This window comes from Patiria miniata, unplaced genomic scaffold (genome assembly GCF_015706575.1).
Source record: "Patiria miniata isolate m_02_andy unplaced genomic scaffold, ASM1570657v1 HiC_scaffold_18, whole genome shotgun sequence".
Taxonomy (NCBI): Eukaryota; Metazoa; Echinodermata; class Asteroidea; order Valvatida; family Asterinidae; genus Patiria; species Patiria miniata.
In genome coordinates, this window is record NW_024037056.1 from 4,319,411 (window position 1) to 4,342,593 (window position 23,183).

Sequence of the window (23,183 nt, forward strand, 5' to 3'; positions counted from 1 at the left end):
GGATGAGCTTGTCGTTGGAATTGTCGGGGGAAAAGGCTTGGTCATTATATACAAACGACGCCCTGTCAGTTTAAATTAAGAGACTATACTGATTCTGGCTTTCTTGCTTCATATTAATTCATTCCATCGTTAGTTTATAAATGCCAAAGTTTCTGCACTTCAACAAACAAGTTTCTGAAATGGAATTTAGAAGCAAATAATCCATTAGATTACATTTGCAGTAAATGTAGATGGAAGATTAAAAACTAACAAAACTGTAGCTGCGCCGTTTATTTATTCTGCAATCCTTCTGTCTTCTGCAATGTACGTAAAGCGAAGGCAATTTTGAAACAATATCCTTTCAAGCTGTAGGCTGTGAGTACGAGTACCCACTCAGTGTCGAAAATGCCCGACATCGCTGTCAATTTGGGGCAATTTGGGACAATTCTCAATGGCTGATTACATTCATGAATAAACACACGTGAACAAGCAAGTTATTAAAGTGATCATACTTCAACACATTTTCCTATTCCACTCCTGTCTAGAAGCGCAGAATGTAATTCAGGAAAAGGCAACTGGCCTATTTCACTTTACTTTCATTGTCAGGTCAAAGCACACCTCAAGTTTCTTAAAAGCACTGAGTTTCACATGTAACAGATAATGGCATGCTTAAAGAGAAATTTAAATGAAAATGTCACAAAGCAGGCTTTAATTGAGACTACATGGCCCATAGGTTGTTTTTTAGACATCCTTTTGAGTAACTACATGTATCTGTGTCCAACTTAATTTCGACAACGTCGATGTTGTACGATTCATGAAATATAAACTGGCCTCGACGTAAGAATACTCAACAGCAATATATGACAACCCACTCTGAACAATTCTGCAGCGCCGTATCATTCGCACAACTGGCCAACTGATCCAGAGATTTGCCGGCCAAGCAAAATCTCCGGATATCAAATGAAAGTATCACTTTCACTTTGGCAGATGGCTGAAATCATTAGGCTTGTCAAAACAACATGCTACACTTTCACTTGTTACTACAGTAAATGTAAAGGCAAAAAGACAGCAAGTGGAATGACACCATTCAACATGAGATTTCAAACCGAAATTGAATCTTTCATGCACGCTTTTGTCAAAAAAAATTCAAAAATGTTCAGATGACTACAAGTAAATGTATGAGTACACGTATTGTCGATGTTTTCACAAAGTGACAAAAACCTGAAAAATCGATAATTTTTTTTATTTTTGAGTTTTGCTGGCCATTTTATTACATTTGACACAAAGAACAATTATACCAAGTTTCAAAACAAAATAGGCATACTGTTTACTTTCTTAATTATCATAAACAAACATTTAACAAAAAGCCTGAAAAGTTGTTGTGTTGATGCATTGCAAAAACTGAGCATCATGTCTTCCAGTTTCTAAAACCATAAAACCAACCTCAAATTGAAAGGATTCATCGAAGCGAGGATCCACCGTTTTCCTTCGGACTTTCGTCCTTTTGGTTTCATTTCTGTTGAAGGAAACAGAAACACAAATACTGGCTCATTTCATTTTCTCCGAACATTTTCACAAAAGAGTAGTTTTCAATGCCTCATATTGTCACAACTCGCAAATTTTTAGAACTTCAAGCCAAAACTCATTTGACAATTTTTTTCCTTCTTCCTAACAGCCCCAGGCTGCCAATCCGTCTTACCAACAAAAGAATTTTCCAGTGGCTGACGGGCCTTGCAGACACAAAGAGTTTCCTGAATGCCGACGTTAAACACACTTGCCGACGTGTAGGGAATACAAGTGCCAAGCCAACATGTTATACATGTACATTCCTACAAAAACATTCATGTGCTGAATGCGAGTTTGCTATTAAATCCCATAAGGATTATAGGATTTATCTTAGCAATAATTGCTCCCTTATAGTTACATCGACACATTCTCAGAATTGAGTGGGAGCCACAACATTTTCTCATTAAAAGGAGCTTATGTGAGTCTCTGACCTCTTCTGTCGTCATCCCCCCCCCCCCCCCAAGAGAAACGAAATTCAACTGATCAGAGCCACTTGGGACCAACAGTATACCCCAGACAAAACCACATCAAATCAGAATGTCCCATTCAATTCAGGAAATGATATTGTTTCTCATCAAACATGAGACATTCAGCTTGATATCATGATTACTACCGAAGCAGGATGAGAAACATTGCAGATGGGGGGGGGGGGGGGTGGAAAAATTTGATAGCCAGGTCTCATCATTTCCAACACAAACTGACAGGGACATGGAGATTAATCTCGCTAAAAACAACAGACGAGGATAAGGGACTGGGAAACGATGCCTGATGTTTCTTATGATACCCGATCATCCGGCCGGGAGGCAGAAACACGATACCTGGGTGGTAAAAATGCACGCGCCTTGCACTGCAACTCTGGCGGGACTGGGCGGAAAGGAATTGTAATCGGTATATAGCAGATAATGTGTCGAGGCAAGGGTAATAATGGTTGCAATGGAAAACGGATATGTGGCATTAAGTTGGCAATCGGTGTATGTTTTCTAACTTACTGCTGAAGACATTTCCAGTTACCACTTAATACAGGCCTGTAATTTTTTTTAAAGTTGAGATCTGAAAAGGATGTTAAATGAAGCCACATTCCCATCCGTCATGGACAGGCTTACTGTCTGTGCATTAAATGCTGCAATACACGCACTGGAAGTACACGTAAGGTCCTTAGCATGAATTGCGGAGGCCTATGTTTCACACCAATGTACCGTCAAATAAAACGGACTTACCTAAAAGTGACTGTTGCATACGGATCGCACTGGTTGTGGATTATAGTCAGTCCGTTCCCTTCCAGAACTCTGCAGAGGAATCACAGGTTTACAGAAATATAAACTACTAGGGGAAAAAATCTACAAGTGGTTCTTAAACAAGGATGAAAACATGCAAAATATATATTTTGGAGTAATTTTTTGCTCCAGTTGTTTATCGAGCAATGATATGGAAAAATATTTTCTTTTAGCCCCGCCAACAAAAAAACATTTCTGACTCTGATCTTGTTTTAAAATTATACAAAGTTTTAAAAATAACACACTTAGTTTTGTCCATGACATTGGACATGAAGACCTGTGGGTAAGGTCACTTCTTTTCCTGCCAATGACAGAAATTGTATTTTAAAACAATTTTCTATGACCAAGGTCTGTTTATATTTGGTTTTGCCCAACGCCAACGTGGTTTAAAAATAATATATAAGGTGGATCCAAAAAAACGAAACCGAGATATTATTGTTAATTGGAACAGAAGTAGGGCACAATTGTGAATCAAAGGGAGATATCTTCTGTTAGGGTTGAATCTCCTCTTTAAAATGACACCCTGGTCAAGTCATTACATTCACGGTTGACTGAGCAGTGACCAATTTTATGAAAGGGTCTATTTAGAGAATTGTGCCACTTTTAATGGTGAAATCTCTTTTTTTCCCCACCTGCCTTAATTTGCAACCATAGCCTTTCACTCTGTGACAATTGACACAACAAAACCACAATTGAAAAGTGGCGCAATTCTCTAAATAGACCCTTTCATAAAATTGGTCACTGCTCAGTCAACGGTGAATAAAATGACATGATCAGGGTGTCATTTTAAAGAGGAGATTCAACCCCAACAGAAGATATCTCCCTTTGATTCACATGTGCCCTACTTCTGTGTTCCAGTTAGCAGAAATATATTGGTTTCGTCCATTTTTATGTTTAATTTTACTAGCAAAGTATGCAGAGTGTTTAGCAGAGACACACACTTTCAATTTCTGTTTTGTGCTCAATTTGGAATGGCGGCCTTGCCGCATGTTATCATAGCTCATATCATATTATTACAAGTACAACTTTTGTTTAATTTCAAAACGGAACAGATTTATGTTTATATTTAATAAGTGCATGCAGGTCAAGTACTGTGTATGTACCGGTATAAGTACAACAAACCTTGTACAATTAATACGCAGAGTAAGAATGGTTTAGATGTTTTGTTTCCTGGCAAAATTGTCAAATGAATAGCCAAGCTTATGTAACTTGGAATGATTTATTTAGTTTTAGAGAGGTCTGGAAAAGGCATTATGTTACCATTAGGAAAAAAATTAATTCTTTACAAATTCCTTGAAAATTTGTTGTACAAGCTTAACAAATCCGGCCAGCAGACAGGTGGTAAGACAAGTAGAAAGAAACTTTCTGAAAGAAAAATTAAATCAAATATTGAGACTACACCCAAATGAAATTTGACACCACTAATTTCATTCAGAAGCCCTACTTTTCTGAGAAATATTTGTCTGAGATTCCTGGATTCAATGCTGGCTTTAAATTCTGTCAAATACTTTTCCATTTTGTCATGTTTTTGCAGCTACAGCCGAGTACGATTGCATTTTCAAGTCTTCAATATAAAACTGCATGTCAATGAACCCATGTCACTTCACTTCTCCGCGATTCGGACATGCCCCTCAATTTCGATCGGCCATCCACACGAACCAAGACAGAAACCTGACACCAAAATCTCTGCTTGTGCCTGACGGGTGCTCCAGACCTTGGAATGCCATATCATTATCAGCAGCGTCAGCTACCCAAACATTCAAGAGGAAATCCAACACAAAAAAACTGCAGAGAAAGTAAATCGCAAACCTCCCCCTCCCCCACCCGCCCTCATCTCACAGAAGCCCACTCTGACTTTAACCAGCGGAAGAAGTGGAAGGGGTAATGAACATCAATACATATCTCTCTCCGATGAAACAGGCTCAGACAAGCAGAAACAAACCCTTGTGGTCTCTTGTCAACATCAGCTTTGGCAAATCGCAAAAATTGTTGAGTGAGATCACAATTACATGTGTGCGAGGCTTCCGTTTGGAGTCAAGAACATTTTCCGTGGGTGGGTTTTTCCTTTTTTTTTTACTCAACACCGTTGGTATGCCTACACATATCAAGGGGTCGGGCTGCGATGAAAAACCACATTCATGATCAAATACTGAATATGAAGTGAGAACAAATGTTTAACTATTAAATAGTAATTTTTAATATACATTATCACCGCTATACTATAAAGTGCAAAAGGTGTGTGTTCACGAGTTGATCGTCAGACAGTTGATCACCCGCGAAGTGGGTGACAGGCGGTGAAGCCGTCACCGCAAGTAGCAGGTGAGGTGAAGCCTTGTTGAATACATTATTGCAAAATCATCCACCATATAACACCAGCAATTTCATGTTTTTTTAATAGCAATGTGCCCCCCCCCCCAACAAAAAACCTGTCTGTCCTACTTTGCTGAAGACCAGGTGTTACTACACACTGTTCACACTTTGACATTTTATTTACTTTGACATTTCATCCATTTTACATTTGAAAAAAAAGGGGCAAAATAAAGTTCGAGAAATGTCACAATCCAAATTACACTTTGAAATACTTGACTGTACATGTACATGTACCGGTATAACCTCCAATTATTTAAGATTTTTTAACCTTTTTATGGCTTGTCCCAGATTTCAATTTCTTGTCAACAAAATATCCATCCAAGCCCCTAAAACAACAACCCAAACACCCCATAGTTCTGAAGTTCCAGACGTGAGTATAAAAAAAAAGTTCACAGGCAGAGAAGCGTGCGATTGAAAAATTGATCCCCGTAACAGCTTCAAGCTCTCGGACAAACCATCCAATCAGCATACAAGCAATCAGGCACAGAGGGAGTGTGCGTAAACTGTCGACCAAAGACACAAACACCCACATCAAACAAATTAATATGTAAAGCACACCTGCCTGTGAGTGTTGTAGAGCATGGGGGGGGGGAAAGAAAGATACATCCCTTGGCAATTTTTCCAAATTGAAGACCGGATCTGTTTCGCGGGACAAATACCTGTAACTTAAAACGCCTGGACAGCCGTCCAGGGAATTACCAGTAGAACAAGGAAAATAACTGGAATCCTGGACTAAAAGCCGATAAGCATCTGTGTAAATATTTCAAAGTTTAATTTCCGTTTCTTCGGCATTTCTGGTTTTTTATCTTTCAGTGTGTTCGGGCTTTTCTTTAGTATTTTGTTGCCAGAGTAGCGCAACAGTTTAATGCAGTTTTCGGAAGTCCACTCAGAGAACATACTTTGTATGCAAAATGAAATCTGCTGGAGAATATGTATCGAATTCCTGTGACACTTTCATTCCATGTGTTCAAGTGACTCAATCACAACTTGACAGAAGTCGATGAAAGACCACTATTCGAACTACAAAACAGATGCTGTAGGGGGGATTTTGGAACAAGAAGAAAATGCACATGCCACATATTAAGTCCATTATTCAGGTGCCAGTACACTAACGTTTTGTCCTTTTTTGTCAGGGTACCGGTATTTTTCATTGCCAACAAATCCTTTGTTGGGCTTGGAAAACGGACTTTTTACCCCTTCGTCTTTATAGAACACTCAGATGGCAACATGCCTTCTCTCCTTGATAAATTGATGCTTCAAGCGACATATACCAAATTTGTGAAAATACTAGTCAGCAGAATTATCAACTGAGCAAATTTCAGCCGGGGACCAGTCACAATCAATGTGTATATCATGCAGTTTTGGCTGGTAACCTCATCTTCGCTAAGCAAATAGTGCTATGAGCTTCTCCAGGGTTTTAGGGTAACTCACCTTACGGTTAGTTTGTTGAGTGACGCTCCGTCGCCTCCCAATACCTCGTTCGTCCTCACCTCGACCTGAACTTGCCCCTATCATAAAACAAAACAAATCCGAAGGAAAAAAAATCAAATATTAATAACTAAAGTGTTGACTCAGCTGATAAGGTTGCCATGGAAACCAACAGCTCCCGTTTAATCTTCTCTCCGGACGAGACAAACGATTGGAATGTGTCCGGGGGAAAAAAATTCTAGCTTCCGCAGTAGGTGTGAAATTTAATTGAATTGAGGGTGGCCGGTAAACACCGCATATTTGCACTGGTAGTCCGTATTTGTGTACACTGTTATTAAATACACGTTTGCTGTCTATCACAATCTGGCTTATTACACCTCCTTAACTTATGTTCATGTACATCCACGTGTGTGAAATCACAATTCTATACGTGTATTTAAATGAGTTTTGTTTAAGGAATATCACAGCAGTGGCGTAGCACGGTCATTTTTATTGGGGGCGGGGGGGGGGGGGGAATTTCTTGAAAAGGGCACTTGCACATCAATGGTGAAATGTAGACACTTGGCCTCCGTAAAATCAAAAGGGGGGGCGCCTGGGGCTGGCTGGTACCATCTGTCGGTAGGGGCGCTGTTCAAAACCAACGATTAGGCACACTAACACTAGTAACAGTCTCTATATGGTGCTTTTCAGGGCAATACATGCGTGAATTTCTTTTGAAAAAGGCTCCCGGAATGGCAGATAGCACAAAAAAAGGAACCAATTTGTTTTAAAAAAGGGCACTTGTTCAGAAAAAAGGGCACTTCTTAAAAAAAAGGGTACTCTTTACAAATTATTGGGGGGGGGGGGGTTAAACGCTGGTGAAAAAAAGGGCATTCCCCCGCCCTTACTCCTTTGTTTGGACAAAGTACTTTCCAGCCAAAATGCTGCATGTTGTACGCATGTTCCTAGTTACAGATTTGTTGCAAAGACAACCATTGCAATGGAAAATAACAGTACACTGTATGCTATCAAGTTTCCCACATCCCTTTTCACACCCGCAATACAAGATCACACATCTGAACCAGTGGCGTTTACATCATTTATTATCTAAAAAGTCCTGTATAATAAAAAAAAAATTGCTGAGTGGGCCTAGCAAAGCAATTCATGCATGTAGCAAACTGACAAAGTGTCAACTGAATACGCAATGGCGCTACAATCTAGTAATTACGTTCAAAGATTTTCAACACCTGAGGGTTTTTCGCGACCCTGTCCAACTTGACTCGTTTGACACCTGTGACTAAAGATACAATTACAATTTCTAATTAAAAGCGAGAAAAGATCCATTGCGTTATAATGTGAAGTAACTTTCTTTTCTTCCCACTGACAGGGATACTTCTGATTTCACTCGAGGGCAATTTAGGGATATATAGCAGGGCAGTTTGGTGACGGGGATATTAAAACTGGATAAGCATGTTGAAAATTGATGGACAATAACAGGGACATAGAATTCAAATGGGATTATCTTTCAAATGTAATCTGAACAATTTTTTGGTTTCAAATATTTAGCAGGAGAGACAAAAGGAAAGTAGTTTTCCTTTGAGGGTTTTTTCAGGGATTAAAATTCCAATGGTTCACTGGGCTGTTTTGTACTTAAGAAAAGTATAAGTTGCGTCATTATTTGTGCCGCAAGTCAAATATTTTTAATGGTCATAACTTAACGGATTGGTCTACTGGCCATAGGAATGCCATAGAAACGGACCTCATCGGTGTAACCTACATAAACTTCGGAGTCTGTGTCGACGGCCTGGAGAGGGAACCATTGATCCTTTCCATGGTATCTGTGTAGATCGTCTCTCCTCAGCGCTACTTTACCGACAACGCTGTCCGACCGCTTCATCCAGTCCTTCTCATGGATGAAGAAAGAGAGCTGACGGAACTCACGGGGAACGTCAAAGGTGGTTTCCTCGGCCCAAAAGGGACTGTCGACAGAAAAACAAAGAAATATAAACAGGGATTGACAAGATTTATAAGCTTTACAGTGAAGTTCAGAGTGTGACATTCAACACACAAATAGGAAAAGTAATTTGCATTTCCTAATTTTGTTATGTTTTTTTAAAACAAAAAAATTCAAAAAAATAAAATATATATTTGGACTGACCAATTGTTACAAGTGACACACGGAAAGGTTACCACAACAAAATTGTAGCTAGAATCAGCTAAAATAAACGTTGCATTCATTATGCAATTTCAAAGATGAAATTTGTTTAGAAATGTAAAAATAATATAAAAGTCACATAAGTCAATAATAAAAAAAGTCTTTTTTAAATAACAAAATAGCCTAAAACAAACGTGATGGTTTTTTTTTTAACCAGATATGGCCCATGCCAAATTTAACCCTTTTAAAATCATCAAAGTACAGACGTTTTTGGTCGCACAATATCCAACCATAAGGGCCATTGATATCTGATACTGTGCCCATAAAAACAAAGATGTCAACATAAAATCTGTCGCGCCTGAAATGATAAAGCGCAGAGCAGTGGTTATTGATTGTAGCACTTAGAACAGAACTACTGAACTGACCTCTGAACACTTGCTGGCTAATGTTACAGATATCAAGTATTTGTATGTGTCACCAATAACAGTGGGTCATGGGTTCGAGTCCCACTCGAACAAGCTTGTGACTTTTACCTGACCACAAACCACTCAAAGCATTACAACAGCTACATTTCACGAAGAGCGTTGAAGAAAAATACTGTGTGTAAATGAAGAAAGGGTAACGGAAATATGGAAAGGGTCAAATCAAGGACGAAACATGACTATCACAATTTTGTTCTGGATGTGTAACCCAGGGCACTGATGGAAGCATCAGTTACACCTTGCGATGATATGAAAAATAAACACAGAGGAGACGACAGATTGTGTGTTATTTCTGGATCATATTAGACAGCCGATACATATGTTCCTGTGCTTCCGTTGACAGCGGAAGTACGACGAAGGTAGTTGGAGGGAAAGCTGATTAGTCTGAAATCCAAAACCCAGCATCCGTCAGCTTTGCATATTGGGTGGACTCCAGGTCATGTTTAAAAAATTCATTAAATTGCCAGGATGAAAAGAAATTAACGTTGAGGCACAATTCCAGCTATGTACTTGCCAACCAGTTAAAGCACTGACTACAATATACACATTCATCATATTTGAGCTTTTAGATGGAATTATTGATGCTACTTCCCCCCCAAAAAAATTCAGTTGCATCTTCTGAGCGTTCCCAAACTATTTCCGGCTGTTGGAATTTGACACTAGTAGGTGGCGCTATTCGTTATTACAACGTGCGTACTTAATGCATGTATGCAATTTTGTTATTCACATCATTTGCACAGTTCAAAGTTCAACGTCATTCAAGAATTGCTTGGTTGCTGATTTTTTCCTCAAATATTTGAACCTTTTTTTTTTAACTAACGATTATTTTTTTGTTCAACACAAAAATGCGGGGGCATGGGGATGGCGATTAATTCTAGGCCTCACCTTCCCAGTGAAGGGGGGAGGGGGAGGGGGTGGAAGGGGGTTTAGTAAGAAGTATGAAAGTAATATTATATTTGAGAAGCTAGTAGGACTGTAAACATGAAGTTTTTACAAGCATTGGGTTTAGTGACGTTCTATTTGCTTCAACTCATGTGCTGGAGTACCCAAGCTGTCTGTGTAAATACAAACCTAGGAGATTTCCCCCAGTGCAAATACTCATCATAAACTGTAATTCCTTGCACATCCTCCGCAAACATTTTAACCCATTCCTGTCCCCATGGATACGTGACTGTTGAAGCTTTTCCAGTGGCCTTTGCAAACTTGGTGTTCAGTATTAACCTGTCTGTTTTCTTAGTTGAGTAAATGGTAGAAGTCATATGAATTGAGTATTGACAGCTCAGAGATTTTTCTCGCTAAAAAACGTGGTGCTCGTTAACACAGAACAATGTACATTAAGCAATGTTTTATTCTTCGTTCAGAATACTTTCTGGTTCAACGTCAGCTATTTTGTTGAAAGGTTTAGAAAAGTTGTTCTGTTTTTGGCTGCATTGTTCGGAGAACAGACAGAATGGAGACAAAGGTACAATGTCGGCCCGCAATGATTACATTGTATTTGGTTATTTGGGTAATTGATTGTTTTGTTGGTTATTTGTTTACATAAATTTGTCGATTCAATTTTAAACCCAACCTCCCCCCAAACCATCCCAAATCCAACTGCATGTTTTGTTTGACTGTTGGAGTGAGTTCTGTACGTACTACCGGTAGTAAACTGATTATGCTTTACATGGTATAGGCATACATGTACCACCATAATCAGAGTCCAACAGTGTGGGTGTTGATGAGTCTACCGTATGGTGTTGGATTTTGCAACAGTGAGGAAGGTTCCTAGTAAATCACTCAAGGTGGCTAGGGTATCAAAACCACTTGATAAAAATAAAGGCTTCCTTTCAGGAGATGTAAAGAAAACAGTCAAAAACTTTCTTTTCTTCAAAGTATTACGGATTTGATTGATGGTAACTGAAGCCAAAAACAAATGATACTTGACGGAAAAAAGAAATTACTGTATTTACACCCTCATCGCCCACTCTTGAATTTTCAGTCTGTCTATAGACTGTACTAATCTCTTGCAAGAAATACTCCATGTACACATGTACCGTAGTCCACTGCAATTATTCGGACAGTGTATTACAATATTTATCCAGTGCATTTACCGAGACTTGAAGCACTCTCCGGGTTCGCCATGGCAACCAGAGTGGTTACTGGTTCGGGGTCATTTTCTGAGAGGGTGGACAGTCGGTGTGGCATAGGCACTGGAGAGCCTGTGCCATTACAATTTTGTTTCTCATTAGGAGAATGATACTCGAAAGGATATGACAATTTGAAAAATGCTGATGTAGAATTGTCAACCCCCCCCCCCCTCCCTGAATTGCGGAAATGCATTTATATACATAATGCACATGTATGGGATGAACAGTAGCCTGTGTATAAAAAATAACAAACAAACAAAAAATTCAAGAGCTCACTCTGAGTTTTCAAAGGTTTTCAATGTTTACAATGTGGACTTTAATATGTAAAATTTACATTGTACATGTCAAGTACAAAAAAAGGAAATATCTCTATTACAGTGCTACATGTACATGTACATTGTACATGTACAATGTGCATGTACCGGTACATAGAGAAAAATAAATATTTGAAAAAAACGTGGCCATCGCAAATTGGTTAGCTTTCTCCCAACTTTTTGATGTGTCACAATCTCTCTCAGAAGCCTGTTGGATGTACATTGTGAGTTCTAGTAAAAAAAAACCAGGAAGCAAAGTCTAAGGCAGAAATATGTCCCCAAGCAGTTTTTATTAAACTCAGACCAGGGTATTGTGAAATTCATTCCAGAATTTTTTTTTTACATATTTATAATCCATTATATCAATTAAAAATACTTTGCCTCAAAGACAAAACCCCCAAGCATGTAACCTCCTTGCTGCACTGCAATCCCACAGAGAGAAGACCATCTTTCCTGATCCCTCAATTTATCAATCTGTCAACGGACGACAGCAACCAGGTACATCCAATGTTTGCCGAGCCCTACAATTAATAAAACGCCGCGGAATCAATGAGGCAAAGCATCATCGGCCATTGGAAAATCTTCGTCCGGGTCGCAGCGTAGCTAAATGCCGACTTTTTAAGTGCTCAGTTGAAGCCTCGAGGGGAATTGATGCGAGCTGCTGATTTCGACACCCCCCCCCCCCCCATTTCTTTCTCGGTTCTTGCCGGACTTTGAGCTCAACAACAGTTTGCCGCTATTATTTCAAGTCAGCCGGCTTTCGGCTGAGATAAGGGGGTGAAGGGTGCGTGGGCGGATTGCATGGGGTTTGCAATCAGGATGATGGATTATCAATAATTATTACTGGATTTTTGTCCTTTCCAATTGATATTTCTATATATTGTCGAACATGTTAATACATAACTTTCTGCAATAAGCATCCATTTACATTTAAATGCTTGTGCTAGTAAGGCCGAAAATGCAGCCAGAAAATTCCCTGCGAGCACTGCTTCAACTTATTTTCATCATTCATACTGATCTACAGTGCTATGCAGTTCTGCTTCATTTTGTACGGTACCGGTACATGTACCGTATACACGTACATGTACTTGGACATGTACTAGTACCGGGTATGTAGAATATTTTTGCTATAAAACCCAACAGCATTAGTTGTTGGAACGAGTGATGCACTGCAAGAAAAGACACAAATTCTAAAATTCTACCCATAATTGTAAGTACATGTACCGGATACAATGTATACGTTGCCAAAGAGGAATGTAATTCTTTACAGACATATTTTATTAAATTAATAATCCTAGAGTCTGTATTCAGCAGGTGGATCAGGCAAGTTCAGGAAAACATTGAATTTTATTTCCATTTCAAGGAGCAAAACCGGCGACTTGCAAGGGCAGATCCAGTGAGGTTACTGCAGTGCTGGGGGAGGGGAGGGGGTGCCTGGGGGCAGAATGGCTCTCTCAAGTGAAAAACTGCCTTATTTGAGAAATGTTTGGTCACTGCCGGGGAGGGGCGCCCCTTCGCACCCTCTGGATCCACCACTGATTTGCAAAATTTATAAGAAAAACTGATTTTTGATTCTGGCTAGATACGCTCATGCTTGTCTCATTACCGATTGTTATTGACACTAATAGGGTAGCTGAGGAGGCTGTCCACTGAACTCTTCCAGACAGAGATCAGAAAAGATAAATGGACATGGCGAGATGTTATCAAAGAGTCATAAAAAGAAAGAGTCTCTCTTGAGAGTAGGAGTCTGTGATTCAGAATAAATAGTGAGTGGTGATGTTCGGGATGCGTACATGTACAATGTACGTCTGCCTAATATAATCTGCCAGTGCGTTGTACCCAAGGTGGGGAATAATTGAATTACGCTGCGTATTGTCTGACAGGAATCCTCTCACTTGGACCTTCTCGCGACAGCTTCATCCATAATTCCATATCATGTATACACTGACTTGAATGATGCACGAACACATGAAAAATCGGGAACCACAAACTCACAAATCAAAACTAAACTCTTCATTTTGTGATTTTTTTTTTCTTTGCGGGATTTCTCCATACTGCTGCTTTCAGTCACCTCAGGCAACACATTGCGGCAACACAATTGAAACGTCAAATTGACAAGACAGACAGTTGCAGGGGAACTGATACCGATAGTGTGATTTCTCAATGCTAAGAGCTTTTGAGGGAACCTTTTCTTTTGGAGGATTTTCAAATGCAGAATTGAGATGCTTGAAAAAAGAAATGAAGAAATGGCTACGAGCATGTCAATTTGGTAGCAAACAAAACAAAATAAACAAAAACCCCAAAATAAGACTAACAATACAGCAAGCCTAGGTAGTAAAGATGGAGGCTGACCCACACCAACTGGTCAGACGGGTCTAGGTGGTCATCTGAGTCACATTGTTGGGCCAAGGTGAACTTTGAGCAGGTGTAATTCACAAGTGACAGTCAGTCAGTCAATCAATTAAAAAAGGACCAGGCTGGTACTCTTGTCCCAGCAAAAATTAACAACTCTTCATGACACTATTAATTTGCCAATTGTAAGCAATTTGCTTCATTTCTAAGGAGTTTGCCTGGAAAATTTAGTTTAATTTTGACCAGACTTGTGACTCCTCAACAGAATCTAAAATTGATTCCAAGGTATGTCGCTCAATTTAAACATTCGATGCGAAATCATCGCACCACCGTCCTAAGCATGCTTTCAGCTTCTTTGCATCGACATCATCAGCATCATCTGCTCATCCCATATGGACGACACTCCCAGAGAGCAAGGGGATGAATCGTCCAAGATCTTATTACAGCAATCAAGACAGGAAATATGCATGGTTTCCACGATACCCGGAACCACGTGAATAAAGGGAAAAAAGCCGCGCCGTTGCCGTAAAAAGCGGTCAGATACCCCACCCCAGGGAAATTCAGGATTCTACAGGAACTGCAATCTTGAGACAAACAACAGGGCAATGCATTTCACCGAGATGTAAATAGGAAACTAATACACGGATATGGTGAAACTGACTGAGATTTCACACGCAGTCATATGCATGGTGCTTCTTTGTAATTTTGGCAACTGTTTCTAGAAAAAGGGTTTGGTGAAATCAATCATATTTATTTCAAATCTCTGCAAGACAGCATCTGTATCCTATGACCACACTATCCATTTTTTTCGAAAACAAGCATGACATAGTGACCTGGTCAAGCGGTTTACAGTACACTTTTTCTGCGGTTAGTTTACATCGTGAATTGATGCGCACCTCAAGTCTAAATGCACTAACCAATCCAGAATGGTTGTCAAAATCTGCAAACGTGACCGTTGACAGCAAACAAGGATTGAGGTCAAATACGAGGGGGTGGGGAAGGGGGGGGGTTGACAAAATCAAACAAAAGCTCTAGCTTCTTAGGTTTCCAGTGCACCTGGGAAGCTGTATTGGTTACGTACGTATGTCGTCAACAGCCCGACCCTCAACAATTTCATGGAAAAAAAGTCAGAAAATCCTGCCCTGATTTTTAAGCCTGTGTGTTTTTACCCCCTTTTGGCACAATAATTAAATACTTTTTTTTTTTATCGTAATTGTATGAGGGTTCCTTTTTTGCTCAAACCCACATACAGCTCCCGGCTAGATTTTCAATTAGCGGCGAGGTCCGGACACATTTTGTGTCCATCTGCCCTTTTGCACGTAAATTCTCAAGAGAAATCGTGTTTATCACAAATGCATGTCGGCATTGCTTTTGTGGCCCATTGTCTGTGCCGTCACCTCTATACACATGCGTGTCTTTATACATGTACATGTATGTGACAATCTCTAGTTTTCTCCCCTCTGTTTTTTTCCCTCAAAACGTTAAGAAGGGTTTTTTTTGTCAGAGGGAAGTAATAAACCTTTTTGTGAAATCTGACTGTTGGTTTGTAACATTTCAGCGTTTAATTCTTTCTGGTAATGAAAACAAGTATTCTTTGGAAGTTGTTGTAGTAGTGTTGTTTTTGTAATGTACTATGCCGGTAGTCAGGGTGCATGACCAACATGGCCGAAGATTACTCTCACCCACCATTGCGTCTTTTCCTTCACCCCAGTGCGGTAGACTTCTTCCTGATCAAGTCGCACCGTGCAGCTACAATCTTTGGCAGACGTCAGGTTTTTAGCTTCACCTGAAATTAGACCAGAAATTGTTGATTTATTAATAACTAGGATTACGAAATAAAATCAGGACAATTCAAATAACCAAGGCTCAAAATTCAGTTCAAAATCAACTTTTTTCAGTACTTTTAGCATTTAAACATTGCACTGGGCACCTTTCTGGAAAATGAAAATCGTGATTCAGTTCTTAAGAACAAGAACTTTTAAGAGCTAGAATTTTCCTTCGACTTGATCTTTTTTTTAAACACACATTGCCACTGTTTGGATTACTGCATCTAATTTAAAATTATGTACATACAGGTGTGCACATGTTTGGATTTCATGAGGTTCAGTGCATAATGTTCATGCCCACACAATGTTGCACTGCGCATCTACAGTACAATGCAGAAAAACTGTACAATATAAATACTGGTAAATTAAAGTAAACACACTAGTTTAGAATAAACTGAATTGCCGCAACTCCAGCTGTTGCGCTATTGCAGGATTTCTGTATTATATGGATGCAGCTACACCTGAACAAATTTGATCAAGATGAAATAGAAAAGTCAGGATAAGCTTATCAGAAAGATAGGACTTGTATCGTGTTTGCCAATACAAACATTTTACTTTCATTATGAATCAGACTTAACATGTACAGTGAAATCTTGATGAGTCAAACCTCAAGGGAGCAGGTTCAAAATTTGACTTTTAAAAGCAGAGTTTTGAGTTAAGCAGGGTTGTATCATCATAATACTGAAGGCAATGGATTCTTTGTTTGACTAAACAGTTGTTCTGAGTCATCAGAGTTTGACTTATTGACATTTCACTGTATATGAAAAGTAATTTGCCGCCCATTAAACTGTCAAATTAGTGCAAGTTGCCGTTGCAGTGCATTAAAATTTTGTAAGTTTCCGCCTGGTTACGGTTTAAAAAAGTGGCGCAAACTTTTGAAAATATCACAGTTCAGTTGTCTTTGGCCAAGGAAAGCGGCTCCCTCGGTGCCTGAAAATACTGAAAAACATTTCTGAATTTGTTATGAAAGACTCCGTTTTATAAACACATATACCCACAAAGTCTTTTAAACGCTCCTGTACGTACACAGCAGACGAGAAATACATGTAGGAACCCAAATGAGTTGGACATTTGCCTCAAGTGAGTAAAGTTCGTTATCCAAAACCCTTTCAGGAAAATGGCCCGATTGTCCCTCGACAAACAGGTTTTGTTGATGCCCCTCATCTTTTTTCTTTTCTTTTTTCTTTTTGTTTTGACGGAGGTGACATCTAGTCTGACATTTCAGTTGCTAGGCGAGTAACAACAGACACTGATTGTACGACGAGTGGTCTATTGTGAGTTGCGCTATCAACCCTAACCAGAACAAACTGAACCCCACTTGACATTTTACCTAACACCAGAATCAATGCCTGTATTTCTCCACCAGAATCACAAAAACCATGCAACAATGTATGAGTAAGGCAAAGTGAGTGGTTTCAAATACGTGTCAGGCAAATGCTACACACCCAGAATGATCTAGAAGTGGCGTCGACTGCCTACTTAAACGTGAGAGTATATTGAACTTAAACAAAGTTGAGGGCATTATTTAATTCATTGCAGATGACAATTGACGAAGGACCACCTAAACTTTTCCTGACAACCATGGCTTTTAACTGAGATGGCATGTAACGTGCCAATCTCGCACGCAGGTGGTAAGCGCGCACTCAGTACTGCATTGACCAATAGGATTTTCAAATGACGCACGCTTCGTACTGAGAACGCGCCATGTAACATGGGATTGAGCATGGTGCAACTTTAGTCATGGCAATCTTAGGTTTGGTCAACTAAATTTACTATGGACTCCATACCAGAAAGAACACACCCAGTAAAATGGGAGGCTGTTTTAAGTTTTTGTACATGCATACAGTACATCGTACCGTACTATGTGTACAAGTACTTGTACAGTGGTAGATTTGAGGGAGGGGGGTGTTGCAACTCCCCAACCCACCCCACAAAACTTGTAAAGTGGTGGATCTGAGGAGGGTGTTGGGGTGTTGCAACTCCCCCCCCCCCCCTTCCCCGTTTAGCCGCTGAATAATGTTACAAAACCTACCTACCGGTAATAAAATGGGGCCACAAATAATAAATGGAATGCTCAAGTTCCTAAATTAATTGCCTTAGCATGCAGCAGGAGAAAGCATCGTAGATTTCAAGAAATGTCCAGGGGGCATACTCCCCAATCAAGCCCTGCTTGCAGAGCGTGCCTTTAGCATGTCTTCACTCAACCCCCCCCCCCTTCTTCTTAGCACCCCCTCCCTCCTAGCACCCCTCCCTTACCAGATTTAAAGCTAGATCCGCCCCTGATGTAACTTTATTTATGATGATGGACAAAGTACATGATGTGCATCACATGAAAAAAAAGCTTTTCTGGGCTAATCATTCATGTCATTGAAATTCTGGAGTTGATATCTCCCCACCCCAACGTCCCTTCCTCTGGGGGGTGGGGGGTACAAACATTGCATAGCTTCGCCAACGCTAGTGGGCAAAAATGTGTGAACCACTGAATGCATAATGAAAGCAAAGCTGTGAAGTGAATATTGAATGTGTTTCAAATTAAAGGGTCAAAATGATGATACGGCTGTCTACTTTTGAATAATTTAGTATTTGATTACTGGAAACTACGTTGGCCTGAATATTCGGATTTTCAAATTTGCCCAGCTGGAACTGCGTACTGCGCTGGTAAAAAGTTGCACAAAGAGTGTGCCGGTCAACATTTGTGTGCTGCGATCGATATGGGGCACTGGAGTGTTCTGCAGTAGGCCAAAGTATTTTAAAACTGTAAAAGGGCTTAAATACAACTTATATAACCTGCTACAAGGATGTGAATAATGACCTGCCGTCAACAAAAAAGTTAGTCGACAAAAGAGAGGCACCTGACAATAAAGCGCCACAACTTTACAATAATAATATAACATCACAGTCGTGTGTACTGTGTGCATATTTCTTTCTTTTTTATATTCAAACCGGCAAAGAGCTTTTTGAATATTTGGTTGATGTTTTATATTCGGGGAAAGATTTCCATATGCGAAGTTCACTCAACACCCTGTCTACAAACCCTATGAGATTGGACTGAAAAATTCTAAGTGTTTTCTAAGAAAATGCTTGTATTTTCTCACTGCTCAAATTGACTTTGATGACATGAAATTGCTATCTGGGGGCTTGTTAGTCAATACAGAGGAAAATTAGTGAACTTCATATATGGAAATCTTTCCATATTCGGTACCATCGGGGCAGCCCTAAGCTATACTCTGCTGAAGAATCTACCGGTACATGTACAGGGCACATGATGACACATGTACATGTACATGTACATGTACATGTACATGTACACACACTGACAAGGCCACCTTCAAAGCCACTGTGCACACTATTGTACAAAGCAACTGCCCTGCGACGGATTAGCTGTACAATAGCTAGCACAATGCTTTCGCCAGGGACTTAACCTTCGCCATAGAATTGATAGCGTACCAGGATTTGTCTACACGCAGACTAATACTGCAACTTCAATTCTGTGAGTTCAAACTTTTTTTCGAAGCTGGGGCAAATTTGTTTGACAACTGCATTGGTTGAAAACTTGTCATATGATGTGCATATTGTATGCAATAAATTGACACCAATGGTAACACATCAGACACATGCTGCACCACTCCATCAGCACAGTAACCCGCACCTGTTTCCTACATTGTATCTTTTTTAGCAGTTCAAGTTTCCATAAATAATCAAAATATCGGGTGAGGGGGAGGCAAATGGAACATCTCAGGGTACCTGCATATCAAGCTGGTTTACCTGGTACATTGTATTGTGTTGTGTAACGGACAGCAAACCCATGTACATGTAGGTGGAATATTGTGCATACATGTTCAAAATGTACATGTAGATTAGAAAATTGTTAATTTATGTATATCGTAGGCAGGAAACTGAACAAAACAAATACATTTATTCAACACGGAAATCATGACCGTACACTAAACATGTACCACCATACTGAAATTTGTATCCTTGTGGAGACATTTCTTTGTTCTCAAGTACTAAAGTTTTCGAGTTTGATTTTCTTATTTTAACCAGAATTAATTTCCTTGGCTGAAATTCGGACTAAAACTCTACCATTTGCGACAGATCAACATACCTTGGAAATTCCTAGTTTTTGAGTAAAATCCATATCTACTTCGTGAAAACCTTGTGGAGACGTATTCATCTATAGAAATTGTCCTGTGGAGACGTATACAATCTTTTGTTCCCTATTGTGTGTATGTCTCCAGAGGGCACGGTGTATCAGATCCGGTACACATGTATCATGCCTGTAGGCCTACTGAATAAATTGTAGTTTGGCTTTGTTGCTCAAAATAGACAAGGAAGACTAAAAATATTTGTTTCCCTTAATTGTTTTCCCATACTGTACATGTCAGATGTATAACTTAGAAATGTAGATACTTTGCTGATATTTTTGTTTAGGGGGGGTTTAAACTTTGGTGAAACTTGAGAAGGAAAAACACAATAACCTAGAATTTCAAGTAGGTTTGCTCTTGAGAATAAATATTATCAATGGGTTGTTTATTTTTAGGAGTAATAACTAAATATATGCATACATGTACATCTAGCCTGCGTTTTCCCTCTTATGATGTTAACATATGAGACGAGGAAATCACATTCCGTCCTCGCCCAGCAAGGAAACGTGTGGTGTTTGCGCGTGTCCAGGAAAATATTTGCTTTGAAATCCAAAGCCTGCTCCCAGGGTAAGAGATATTCCCGGCCTACCTGATGTCTGGAGGAGTCCCTTGCCAACTGGGACATACCCGGGAGGATGGACAAACTTCTTAAGTGTTAAGATCAATACGGCGGCGATGTCATTAGCCTAGAATGTGTGCAGACTCCAACTTCAGGATATAAAGAGGCACTGCGGCCATGATTTTTTTTTATTGTTTCAAATATTAGAACAGCGGAGCTAGGAAAATTACAAATGGAAAATGTGTAATAAGTTCTACTTCCCATTCTTTGAGTTTTTGCTCCATAAAATTCTTTCCCTTACTCTTGCTGCATGCTGTGCAAAACTGTACTGTCATTCTTCCTAATATGTCAATTCTCTTAGAAAACTGTACAGTGCAATTATTTTGAGAAAACAAACTAAAGATAATTTCTCCGTACTTTTTTTCCCCTCTCATTTGCAAACTGCTAGAGGCATCGTCAATAATTTTCCGTCATCAAACAAAATTCTAGCACTAAGTGACAATTTAGGCTTTTGGGTCACCTTCATTTGTCCCCAAAGGGATAGTATTTACCCAGGTCTTAATCCTCCAGAATCCCACCGTGCCCTAAGCCACGCAGGCTGTTGACAGCTCGTTATCATTCTCTCCGACTTTGGCCCCGCCGCGGACACAACGACAGAGGACGGGACAGTATCACGAACTCGAGAGATCATGAACTGATCTGAAGGATGAATGAGCAGGGAATGAATGAAGGGAAACCTAATTCCATCCCTCTGTCCACGACTTCCGATACACCGACTCAGGAAGCGGATAAACACTCCACGGAAGCACAGAGGGGTAAAGAGATCTGCTAGCTAAACACGCTGATGAGAAAACACGTACACGTACTCGGCGCTGCTTGTTTGTGACTTGAGCTGCAGGGGAAATATCAAGTGTGCGGACAGTGTATACATGTACACAGCCGTTTTAAAGGCGCATTGGTAACTTCCATATTAGAAAGTGAAATTTTTTTGGGCGGTTTCAAGTTGAAATCAAGCAGTCAATTCAAAACTTGAAACTCAAAACAACAAAACCCAAAGTTGTTGGTTACATGTATGTCATTTGCATGTACATCCGAATAAAGAAACAATTTTGATGTGGCCCCAGCATTGCCTGTTTTAAAAACCCAAACGACAAATGTACCAAATGTACCCCAGTTCTTGTACCGGTAGTCACATGGTACACTGTACGCAGAAGTATGTTTAAAGCTGCAGTCCATCATTTGCAGCTATCAAAAAAGTAACTGACGTAACTATTGTTGAAAAACATACTTGGTTGAAAGATAGTAAGGGGACTAAACTCCCAGTGAAATGATACTTTCTGACATGCTGTCATTTTGAAGAAATCAACGAAAGAAGGCATAGACGCACCATAGGAAATGTCCGTCAGTAGTTCGTTTTTTTTATTCGGCGAAGCGCGTGCAAGCGTTGACACGACGCACATGCTGGCGCGGTTGATTTAATTCGTCGGATCAGTGCATGACATCACGTAGCTGCAATCGGCTCAGTGAGAACGTGTCTCCCACGCTGAATTCAGGCCCAATTCAAAACATGATTCAGAAACTTTAGATTTGAAATCGAAATCCTAGAATGTTGTTTTTCTCGAAATATACAGCTGAAGCTGAGCTGAAACTTCATCAGGTTAGTTGTTCAGCACCCTTCTTTAGATTTTGAGCGCATTTGTTGCTTCCAACAAACAAAATGCACAAATTACAAATGATGGACTGTACCGTTAAATTCAAAAAAATAATGACATCGTTGCACATGAGTCAAAGTCATACGATCATTTTTTTCCGTCAATGTAAGCAGATCTGATCATGACCATTCTTGTGGTCAACTGGTTTCCTTTCTTCCTAGTACCGGTACTTTAAACAGTTTCCAACTGAACTAAAGCCACAAAACTGTATCCCATGAATGAGTTTGTACACAATATACATGTATACCGGTACAAACAATAAATTCTACATGATTAGAGATAAATACATTTTTGTAAGTCACACTGCAATGAAACTCCAGTGAAACCAGAGTAAGCAAAACGAAACACTATTTCATATAAATTATTTTACGAAACTCCAGTGAAACCAGAGTAAGCAAAATGAAACACTATTTCATATAAATTATTTTACGAAACTCAAGAAGGATTCTCCTTGGCCTTGGATCAAAATGTCAGCCCCAATTGTCATATAAAAATATCAACTTGTAAGCAGAAAACCGTTACAAAAAGCTTAATAGCTTTACAAAATGTGCTTCTTCCCAGTATTGACTACTTAAAAACTCATGTTGAAGTCAATGAGCTTATGTCCACAGAATCATTGAGCACTACCTGGAATCAACTCTTTGGGAAATTAGAAGACTGATTCTTCAAATCCATAAATCAAAACTTTTCAAAACGATTAAGACGCACAGCAAAGTCGATGTCTACATACATGTATATTTGTAAGGCCAAAAAACAAAATTCTGCTTCCAATTACATGACATTTGAAAATAGGGTACGTACCGGTAGGGAATTGCAATTTTTGTTTGGCAATGTTTGTTTGTGTAAGATCATAGGCCTATGAAGGTGTCTGTATGTAGGCAAGGGTAAAACTTAAAAGGTATAGTAATTGACG

The 23,183-nt window shown here is 39.6% G+C and overlaps 1 protein-coding gene across 1 annotated transcript in view; it reads right to left on the reverse strand.

Moving 5' to 3' along the window:
- The window catches only part of LOC119724320 (ras GTPase-activating protein 3-like), a 49,244-nt gene that overhangs the window by 17,119 nt on the left and 8,942 nt on the right, over positions 1-23,183 (reverse strand). The window contains exons 2-6 of the mRNA XM_038195315.1: positions 15,715-15,814; positions 8,374-8,575; positions 6,621-6,697; positions 2,763-2,831; positions 1,423-1,495 (exon numbers count right to left, since the gene is read on the reverse strand). Of these exons, the coding sequence (XP_038051243.1) occupies positions 1,423-1,495; positions 2,763-2,831; positions 6,621-6,697; positions 8,374-8,575; positions 15,715-15,814 (521 nt within the window). The remainder of the gene's footprint in view (positions 1-1,422; positions 1,496-2,762; positions 2,832-6,620; positions 6,698-8,373; positions 8,576-15,714; positions 15,815-23,183) is intronic.